Raw genomic sequence first — 10,820 nt, 5'->3', positions numbered from 1 at the left:
ACTGCGCGCAACACTTCTACTGCGACTAATCCGCCGGAAGTGGTCGGGAACGCGTTCATCCTCACTTGCTCGTTCATGGCTTTGTTCTTTCTGCGTTGTTTTGGGCGAATCTCATATATTGTATAGAACGTACAAGCACGCAAAATAGTTAAGAGGAAAAAGAAAAAGAAGACAGAAAACTGGGATGAATATCAAAAGAACAAGGACGCTAGGCTCTGCCTAGCGAACGTCAGCGAAATTCACGAAAATGTTCTCGTCCAAGGTTGAGTTCGAGCCGGCGCGTTTCTGGTGACGTCACGACTCACTGTGTCCGAAAGGCCCCGGGAAACGTTATGCAAGACCCAGAAAAACAAAAAATAAATAAAAAATAAGCAGGAGCAAAGGTGCACTGAGGACGTCGACGTCACGAGCTGTCCTTGATGGAGAAGTCGTCGCTGACGTCGAACATCTGCGCAATGGCCTCCTGCTCGTTCTCGGCCCGCTGTGCCAGCAGGTAGAGGCAGCAGCCGAAGGACAGGAACACCACGATAAGCACCATCATCAAGGCCGACAGCCACAGGAACAGGGCAAAGTTCGTCCGCACCTTGGGCAGCCTGATCGCTGCGCGTTACAACCAGATAGTATAGTATACTATGGTATATTAGAGTGTAGCAAGTGGGAAAGGAAGTGAGGGTGAGAAGGAGCGATGTGAGGGTGAGGGAGAAAGAAAGGAGGAGGGGAGAGAGTAAAGCATAGCATAGTCTTGTATATTATAGTTTAGCAGGGTGATGGAAAGGGAAGTGTGGGTGAGGATGGACTGATGCTACAGTGAGGAAGAGGGAAATGAGGAGGTGAGAGGGTAAAGCATCGCATAACCATGTACAGCATAGCAAAGCAAGATGTGGGAAAGAGAAGCGAAGGTGAGGAGTGATGTGAGGGTTAGGAGGGTGGGAAAGGAGGAGAGAAGGCAATGTAGAAAGAGATAAAGGAAGAAAGATGAAAGACATGTGTGGAAAAAGATAAAGAAAAATAACCATGAAATAAATAAACAAAAAAAAACGAAGAAAGAACTCAATCTGCATGCGTTCGCCAGGTGGTGAGGTTGGTGCTAGCTTGCCAGCTCTACTGTCTACTCGGATTGCGCAGGCGTGGAAGTGGCCTTAATTTTTCACGTTCAAATTAAACCTCCGTAACTCCTAGCAATCGATGTAGTCACATCACCGTCACCGTCCGAAAAAAAATATCTTAGATCTTTTCGCCTTAGCTAGTTGATTCACGTGATATGGTTTCCTTTGTGTTTGATTATGGCTGCTTTCTATTCACACGGTCTAAACTTTTGACAGGAGGTGTTATGAACAGTCTGTTGACTAAGGACCCCTTTGTGCTTTTGTACTATAATGCGCGTTTGCAAGCTTCTAATGAGCAATGAACTGAATAAACTGAGAACGTAAGATACTGGCTGGGACACACAGGAGTTGGTCGATGTCTATGCTGATGGCCGTTCGAAGACGTTGTGTACTCAAACGCCTCGTTCGCCCGCTAGGCCCGAAGACTGCAATCGTCTCGGCATGATAGCAACTATACGTCAAGTAGAGCGTAGCCACTGCGGGCGACTTAGCGGGAACTTACCGGCGCACTGCAAGTTCTGCAGCTCCGTGCCCTTGGGACACTTGCACAGGTTGTCGTCGCAGATCTCCCCGGTGTAACACTGGGTCTCGTCCATGCAGACGCGGTCCACGACTTCCGTATCTACGCATATTAGGATAACAAAACAAAACAAGAACGTGGGTCAGGTATAACAATGCCGACGTCACTTACGGTGAACGTAGTTGAATTTCGCTGGACCAGTACACACAAATATCAGGCGATCCGGGTTGTAGATCCCACTGTCGCAAGTATTATATGGACACATACGCTGGTCCTTACTTCAGAAACTCCGCACTGCATACTAGCTCTAGCTGCCAACTCGCCCATGGTTTGCCTTGGAAAAGAGTCAATGGAGTCCAGCCCACAGTGCGTGGGATCTGCCGAATTTTTTTAACTCGTAAGCAGCAAAGAATTGAGCGTGGAGGAAAAACAATATACATACTCTAATTTTGAGCGCTGATAAAGGTGTGAAATAAAGCGTCTGACTATATACGTACACTCGCGCTCAATATGACTTGCAACACGGGAACGCGTGGCCTCATGAGTTCAAAGATCGCGCATGGCTTCAACTTGTTCTCATTTCCCCAAATAAATATTTTGTTATTTGGGATCATCGCCAAGTGAGAGAACGCCTGTATCGTAGGAGTGCATATGTAGTGTTTATTGCTTTGTTACAAAATTAGATAGCCAGCACCACAACCACAACTGACGTTGCACCGACATTACGCCTCATAGGGTGTTTTTCCATGGCAGTTTCTAGACCTGGCGTGGCTCTGTGGTAGAATACCCGACTGCCACACAGAATGCTAGGGTTCGATTCCTGCTGAAATCCTGATTTTCATTCTTTGCACTCGTCGGGTCAACGCTGCCGATGTCGGTTTTTCTTAACGTGCCCTCGCATTTAAATTACTAATGTCTGTTCTTGCAGTTCCTGGGTAGATAGAAACTGTCAATTACCTTTGGCGCATAACCGTACACCGCGGCCCGTGGTAAACGGGTATGTGCCACACGTGTCTGGAGGAAAGGATTTGACGACAGGATTTTCACGTTATTCATGTCATGACCAGACAGTCGTATTCGTCAAAGCCTCTTACCCTCCCGTGCCAATTTTGGTCTTTAAGGAAGCGATCACGAGAGCACCCAGACGTAGGCAGGCAGATAGATAGATAGATAGATAGATAGATAGATAGATAGATGGATGGATAGATGGATTGATAGATAGATTGATAGATAGATAGATAGATAGAAGTGCTTTAGGTTTGCTGCGAAATGTTTCGCATTTGAAAACTTGGAGGACGCTTGAGCTTCGCCTTCAAGAGTACAACGCGATAGCGTAATCGGGCCCCGTGCGCATCGCCTTCTCAACTGATAGCCTGGCTTCAGTTCTAGGTGCATGCCTCAACCGTGCCGCAAGGAAACGAACGTCTGTGCGAGTAACACTGGCCGTTTCGAACTGTCCTACAATGCCTACTGCAAGTACAGTTGCGCAGTGCCCGCCATGCCATAGTTCTTCCTTTTGCGAATCAGCGCCCACTGTGAGTCCGTTAGGCAACACGGTAAACCTACGCAGCTGCTCACTTTGTTGATTAACAAGCGAACAAGCGGGCGGCGGACACCGGTTAGGGGCCGAACGTTGCAGCTTCCCTTGTTAACCAACTGACCCGCCACGGTGGTCAAGTGGTTATGGCGCTCGGCTGCTCACACGAGGGTCGCGGGATCGGATCCCGACAGCGGCGGCTGCATTTTCGATGGAGGCGAAAATGTTTGAGGCCCGTGTACTTAGATTTAGGCGCACGTTAAGGAACACCAGGTGGTCGAAATTTCCGGAGCCATACACTACGGCGTCTCTCATAATCATGTCGTGGTTTTGGGACGTTAAACCTCAGATATCATTATTATCTTGTTAACCATCTTTACCGAGTGCTTGGGCCGTGACTGAGAGTGCGCTAGTCCGTGATGATGACCATTTTGTATCTACGACACACGGTAGACCTCGACCATAACAGCTCTGCTGTGATATAGAAACGTTGCCGTCACCTTTCTTCTCGCAGACCCACCCGGTAGAGTAGATTCGCAGTTCGTATCCTTTCTTGCATTGGCATGTGGCGGTGGATGGGTCGCACTCGGAGTATTCCGTGTTGCAGCGGCCGTACGGACAGGGACCCAGGTCGGCTGGGTTGGCGCGAGAAATGATAGGTATAAATAACAATAGACAAGTAATAATAGTTCTTTCTCGGGGTACGCCTTAATTAACGAGTTAATTAACCAGTTTTGTTAATCAGTGACTTCAATGTCACTTTAGCCACGGCAAAGTAGTTCCGCCTCCACGTAAAGTTCGTGTGCGAGCCTGACTCCCTTTTTTACAGCTTAGCTGTCAGTCTACCATGCGCCGTCGTCATCATCGTAGTAGTAGTAGTATAGTATTAGCAGTAGCAGTAGTAGCAGCAGAAGCAGTAGTAGTAGTAGTAGTAGTAGTGGTAGTATTAGTAGTAGTATCAGTAGCAGTAGTGGTGGTAACAGTAGTGGTAACAGTAGTAGTAGTGGTGGTGGTAGCAGTAGTAGTAGCAGCAGCAGTAGCAGCACTAGTAGTAGTAGTAGTAGTAGTAGTAGTAGTAGTAGTAGTAGTAGTAGTAGTAGTAGTAGTAGTAGTGGTAAGACTAGTGGTAACAGTAGTAGTAGTGGTGGTGGTAGCAGTAGCAGCAGCAGTAGCACTAGTAGTAGTAGTAGTAGTAGTAGTAGTAGCTGTAGTAGTAGTAGTAGTAGTAGTAGTAGTAGTAGTGGTAAGACTAGTGGTAACAGTAGTAGTAGTGGTGGTGGTAGCAGTAGCAGCAGCAGTAGCACTAGTAGTAGTAGTAGTAGTAGTAGTAGTAGTAGTAGTAGTAGTAGTAGTAGTAGTAGTAGTAGTAGTAGTGGTAAGACTAGTGGTAACAGTAGTAGTAGTGGTGGTGGTAGCAGTAGCAGCAGCAGTAGCACTAGTAGTAGTAGTAGTAGTAGTAGTAGTAGTAGTAGTAGTAGTAGTAGTCGTCACGTGCGTCACCTCACTGGAGAGTAATATCATAGTAGTAGTAAACAACTTTACTCTTGTGACCGGGGAGAAGTGAATAAAGATTATGATCAAGATGCTAAATGATGATAACGATGATGATGATGCTCTAAATTATCGCTGTGTATTGCGTCATGTGAAACGGCATCACAGAATCGTTAATGCACGGCCTCTAAGATTGGCGTGCCGAGAACGGATCTCTGAAGGCTGCGTTTACCGCATCGAAGCGCATTCCGTTTCTCTCGTCTGTGTCGAGTGTAGTGGAAGCTCCGTCGCGTCAAAATGATATTGCGAAAGAAGAACCGGAAACACGGGGACGTCGTCAAGCTCCGGCCAATCAGCGGTGGCCGAAATGGACAGTTCGAGAATAGCTCCCCAGGGGGAGTTTCCAATTCATTCTCACTTGTTGGATTGCAGGAGCCCTGTAGCAGAGCCGTGCTGTTGGCGCACCGGCAGAACTTGTCGGTGGTTCCAGGGCGCAAGCGCGCACAAGCCACGTGAAGCCAAAGACCGCAGTCCGAGTCGTTGTTGCACGCTGCGACAGTGTGGATAGAAGGATGGGCTTACTGTTCAAGGGATTTTACTGTGACTCGATCCCAATAACGAACAGCGATGAACACAATACAAAATACAATCATCCGCGAATAATCGAATCCTGGGGCAATCGACTAAGCCATTCCCATAGATTGTAAACAGCGGACCCAGAACACTTCTCTGGGGACCACCAGAGCCGACAGAGATCACAGTAGGCTCAGATATTTTTATCGCGACGAACTCTACACGATTAACAGAGGTAAGCAGTTATCCACTGGTCAATAAACCTTGGTAGCCCTATTTGCTGTAGTTTGTACAACAACTTTCCAGGAGTCACTCTATCGAGAGGCTTGCAGAAGTCCGAAAAAAGTACGTCAACCTCTCCTGCCCCCCCCAAAAAAAAGCCTCAGAATCATGTACAACTGTGATAAGTTGAGCGATTGTAGACAATCCTTTACGAAAACCATGTTGATGGCATGTCAGAACTTTTCTATGTGATCAAAAATTGATTATATATCTAGCGACCACATGTTCAAGCCGTTTGCAGCAGGAACCGGTAATAGAAATTGTCCCATAGTTCGAAACCAGTAACCTATCTAATTTTTTTAGAACCCTATAACTTTAATCCAATCAGCGGGAACTTCACCGGAATAAATAGACTGGCGAAATAGGTTAGCTAACGGCTGCGGTACCTCTACAGCGTGTAACGTCTAAGAAATGCATCGGAAATTTCATCTGGCCCTACAGACTTTTTTATCGCTCAAGTTAAGAAGCACGGTCATGACGCCCTCACGCGTTACTGTTAAACCACACTCTGACTCAGAAAAGCGTCCAGTAGGCACATACTTATCGGGATTAGCGAAAAACGACTGAAAATAATAATTAAAGGTACCACAGATGGAACTGGGTTCTGTTATAAGATTATCATCGACTTTTATTTTGTCTATCTCTTCATTTTTCGTTTCACTTAAATTACGCCAGAACTCCTTCGGTTCAGATTTAATGAATTCAGCGAGTTGATTATTAGAAAACGTTTTGCCTGGTTGTATTCAACTTTGTTGAGAGGTTCTCTTGAAGTTCAGCGAACTCGGGTAAATGAGTTTTGTGCTTTTTCCTAGACCTCTTAATACTAAGCTTCAAATGGATTATCTCACGTTTAGTCTACGGGTTTGCACGCTCCCTGGGAATTTTTTGTAGCGGATTGTAAACTTTATGAGTATGTTTTTCGTCGTGTGCACCCGAGCCATATTGACGTTGCTAAGGAAAGTCACACGGCGCCTTACGATTTCGCCTGAGATGACTCAAAGGCGAAATCCATCCTTTTCTTTTTAGTCTGATCATTTGTACAGATCCTACACCCCAACCCCTGTCGAAAGCTCTCTGCACCTAACGTGATTTCGCACTGCCTCCCGGATGTGAGGCATTGTAATCTTTCTACACCACACAATGTTTTGATCTGCCTCCCGAAACGGCCCTCCTTTGACCAAGCGACGATGTCGCGTGGTGACGTCATCATGTGACGTCATAATATGACGTCGTTATATGACTTCATGATGAATGGCCGATTGGACGAGTAGGTGATTCATGATAATGGAAATACGAGCGCGTACCTACACACAGACACCGTGTCTTCTCGCGTCCTTTCGTAGTTACGCGCTCGTATTTCAAGTTTCATGATGAGGCACCAAATCTGACGATTTGTGACGTCGTGATGACGTCATGTTACATTGAGACCACGTGACTTTCGGTAAACCAACGGCACACACGCACACATTCGCTTGAGTATCACGTGACTTTTGACGGACATTTATTAGTGTTTGTTTTTGCATCATTCGTGTTGACGCCGCCGACAAGATCTCTCGATGTACCATCAGGCCTTGCGAAGTATCATAAGGACTCGTGATAGCTCGCAAACAACTTGACTCGCGAGAAATATAAGGTGTTAGCCGTAGTTTTTTTACGCGCATTCGGCTATAGCCTATAAGCATGACCATAATAGCACCAACGCTTCCGTGATACAAATGGGCTCACCTATAGCTCTAGCCTGGCTTGCTAGTGTGTACAAGGCATACATTTTTCGTTTCGAACATTCTGGGAAAGTTATGTTCAGAGCACGTTCCGCGGCACTGCGCCTTGTTAGACTACTGGCGTTTTTCGCTGGTCGATCCGGAGCAGGATTCCTTGTTCCGCGGCGACGAATCCGTTATTCACTGGTCGATCTGCAGCGGGTCCGCGCGTTCGACTGGTCGTTTCAGAGCCACTCGCTCCGGGCCGGATTGCTCTCACTTGCTCCGCCGCCAAGTCGCAGATCCAGGCGGAAATAGGACGAGTGGCACACGTCACTTCCGTCATTCTGCGAACAACATTGTTCGCGCCATGGGTCGCACTTTTAAGCGGCGACCACGGTTGTCCCGGAAACATACAGAGCGGAAGCAGCAGTTCCCGGAACCGGTTCACGTGATGCGTGCAAAAGAACTTCCGGTGTGATTCCCAGCGGATACGCATTCCCATGTCCCCACTGTCAGATTTGGCTTGGTGCAATCCTAGGGCCCGCTCCAGGATTTCGGCGGCCGCTCCAGATATCCCAGAGAAAAGCGCCGTAAGAGTGGGTCATTCGCCATCACGTCTGCAGCGCTGCTTTGTTTGATCCTTAAAGGACCCTTGAAAATCGGCTAATTAGGTCTGCAGGAAAGAATGATAGAGCGATACGCTTTTGTCATTAGGCAATGCCACGTAGTGAACTACGAGAAATCTGATTTGTTAGGAGCAGTATGACTCGAGAGATGAAAAATTCTTGAACGAAGATCTAGAGGTGGGAGGGTGGGGGGGGGAAGGGTGTTCGCGTCGAGAGGGTCGAAGGGGAGGTAGGCATTTCGCTGAATCATGGCATGATTCAGCGTAATACCCCCTCCCCCCCTCGTCCACGTCCCCTCACTTGTTTTTTTTTTCTTTTTTTTTGTTTATTAACTGCTTGCTGTTCTTTTGACTCAACCAATTAGGCACATCGGCCCCTCCTTCTCCCCCATTCGCTATCCTGTTTGCGTACTCTCCCTTTCCTCCTCTTTTGCTTAAGATGAGGGAGAGGATACGAAGCATTTACACACACGCGCTAAAGTAGGCATTTGCTGCCTTGAAGAAGATAAGACCGCTTGTCGAGACGTCGGCTCCATCGACATCCAGTGTTCAGGAGTGTTTCGTCTCTTAAAGTTTCCATCTTCCCCTGAGCTTTTGCCTAATATAACTCGAGAGAGTGTGATCACAAACAGAAGGGTGCGGTTTATTCTGTTTCACGAATTGTCGACTTAGACGGAACGTGGGCAAACCGCGCTGCATCTACTTACGTAAGGGGCTGCATAAACCATTGACTTCCACCGTCCCTGTCGGGCACAAACACTTGTAGTTCTCGCAGAAGAGGTCACGTGGGCAAGCACCCCCAACGCAGCCTGCAAATAATAAAGACGCTGATACAGTACACCGAGGTATACTGTAGAGAAGTCGGTAACATCACGACCGTATTGTACGTAGAAAAACGGGCGCCATTTGTGTTTATGATATGGACGGAACGTACCTAGCTTTCTAGTGCACTGCGCGGCACGAGACGACTCCGCACAGAATGAATGAATGAATACCAGAGGGCGTGAACGCCTTCATTGCGATTCCGACTCGAGCGGCGGCTCCTGGCGCTTTCGGACGTCACGTGGCACCAAATTGAACGGTCTGCATTTCGCGCAGTCCGCGCTGGGCCTACTGGCCTGCACCAGGAGCTGTTTCGCGGCTTGTCGACATTTTTGAGCATAGTTAGAAAGAGCTGCCGATCGGTAGTCGAGGCTCCTGAGAACATGTGAGCCAAACATTATAGTGGAACACGCGGCCTGCAATTTACAATCAATTTTCAAAGTCAGCAAGAAATCGCTGGCTCTTCTTTCGACAATTGATGCCATAATCCAAGATGACCGCGTCATAAACTCACGGGCATTGGCTTATGGAGCATTGCGAGCTGCTTAGTTATCGCGCCCGCCGCGACGTGCCCGCGCTGTAGAATTATACACATTACAGGGAAACCAAGCTCAAGTTTGGGCGCGACGCTCGCGCGGCTGAGCTATGCGTCACTGGGGGCAGACGCTGCCCGCGAAGGCGGTTTGTCGCCGGATTTGCCAGCGGCGGCGGCAAGGACACGTGCGCGCATGCGCTCCTCATTTGGCCCAGAGCACTGCTAGTCAGCAATAGTTACATTGTGACGCAACACAGATGCAATCCGAGAGCTTTGCGCGTGCGTGGAAGCGGGGGCGGCAGTGTTGTGGCCGTGGATGCCCCTAGTTGCGATAAGAGCAGTGGCGCCTCTCGACGCTAGGTGCCGACTCTGACGAGCACAGTCGGCACCTAGCGGCGAGCGGACGAAACCTCGTGGTGTGGATGGCTCCTTGCGTCGTCTGCTAGCCACACCGAGTTCGCATGTGTAGGTGCGTCATGCACGTCCTCGGAGGACAGCTTCTTCCGTTGTGCTGGCACAGTATCGAATGCTTGTACGTATGCATACACGATATACATAAGCATTTCGCCTTCCGAGACTGTATGTACTCTAATAAGTGAGTGGATGCACGTGTCGGTATGGTGCTATAGGTCTAACCATCGTACCGTCCATTCGCCAAAATCATTTCAACGTGGTTGCCACTTTGTCGTTCAAGCATATCACATAGTACATTTGGCGCCGTCCTAAACGAAAGAAGTACTAAATGTCGAGGTGTGAATGTAGAATTTTAGCGACACCATCTCGTGATTTGTCGGCGATTTGGAAATCCTTGTGATACCGCAAAGTATGAACTAGCATCTGCAAAGGCCGGTTAGCGGTATTGAAAACCCCAAGCCACGTATTTCTATAGCGGTACACGTATTCATGCAAACAGAAAAGTCGAGTGCACAAAGTTGTACTTCATCTAATTCCGCAGAAATACAGGCTCTTTTTTTTGTAGCCGCTAGAGCAAGAAGTAAATACTTAATTGGCTCAGCCGCGCAAGACTATTTGTATTGTGGTATAGGCAGTACACAAGTTAAACACGTAGAAATAAAGCAAGAAAAGACATCAAGCAGACTGCAAAACACGACTGTGACCGAAGGCCAGTACCCCATTGATTGTCAAATTGCGCTTCTCTCACACGTAATGGGAACGTTAGTCCGGCTTCGTGCATTAATGTTGCAATGGAGGGCGTATATATATCACCATTAGGCTGCAGTCAACGTGTTTTATTCGCCGACAATCGACTGAAACCGCCTCCGACCACCTATCCACACTAACGCGGCGATGGTGCTGCCACCTATACATAGGCGTGCGCAGGGTTACCCATCAGGGGGGGCAAAGGTTCATCGCAGTCCCCCCCCCCCCCCTACTAAGTCAATGTATGGCGCAGATTTTGCGCCCTCCCTTCTTATGAGACTAGGGGGGGCGCCCCCCCCCCCCCTTTGCGCTAGCCTATGCACCTATATCCCGATCTCTCGGCGAATAGGCAACCCAAGCTGAAGTTTAGAACGCGACGACAGCGCCGCGCAGCGGCTCTGGAGAGAAGCTCTGGTGAAACTGGGGCAGCCGCTCAGCCTGCTTGTCGGCAGCGGGAACACGCGG

The 10,820-nt window shown here is 48.4% G+C and overlaps 1 protein-coding gene across 1 annotated transcript in view; it reads right to left on the bottom strand.

Annotated features, from left to right (window-relative positions):
- Nucleotides 1-355: 355 nt before the first annotated feature.
- The window catches only part of LOC119399121 (uncharacterized), a 49,788-nt gene continuing 39,323 nt past the window's right edge, over nucleotides 356-10,820 (bottom strand). Inside the window, exon 5 of the mRNA XM_037665936.2 lies at nucleotides 356-583. Coding sequence (XP_037521864.2) covers nucleotides 404-583 — 180 coding nt within the window. The 3' untranslated portion in view covers nucleotides 356-403. The remainder of the gene's footprint in view (nucleotides 584-10,820) is intronic.

The sequence above is a fragment of the Rhipicephalus sanguineus genome, chromosome 7 (assembly GCF_013339695.2).
Source record: "Rhipicephalus sanguineus isolate Rsan-2018 chromosome 7, BIME_Rsan_1.4, whole genome shotgun sequence".
In the NCBI taxonomy this organism is placed as follows: domain Eukaryota; kingdom Metazoa; phylum Arthropoda; class Arachnida; order Ixodida; family Ixodidae; genus Rhipicephalus; species Rhipicephalus sanguineus.
This window is presented reverse-complemented; position numbering and strand designations above follow the sequence as displayed.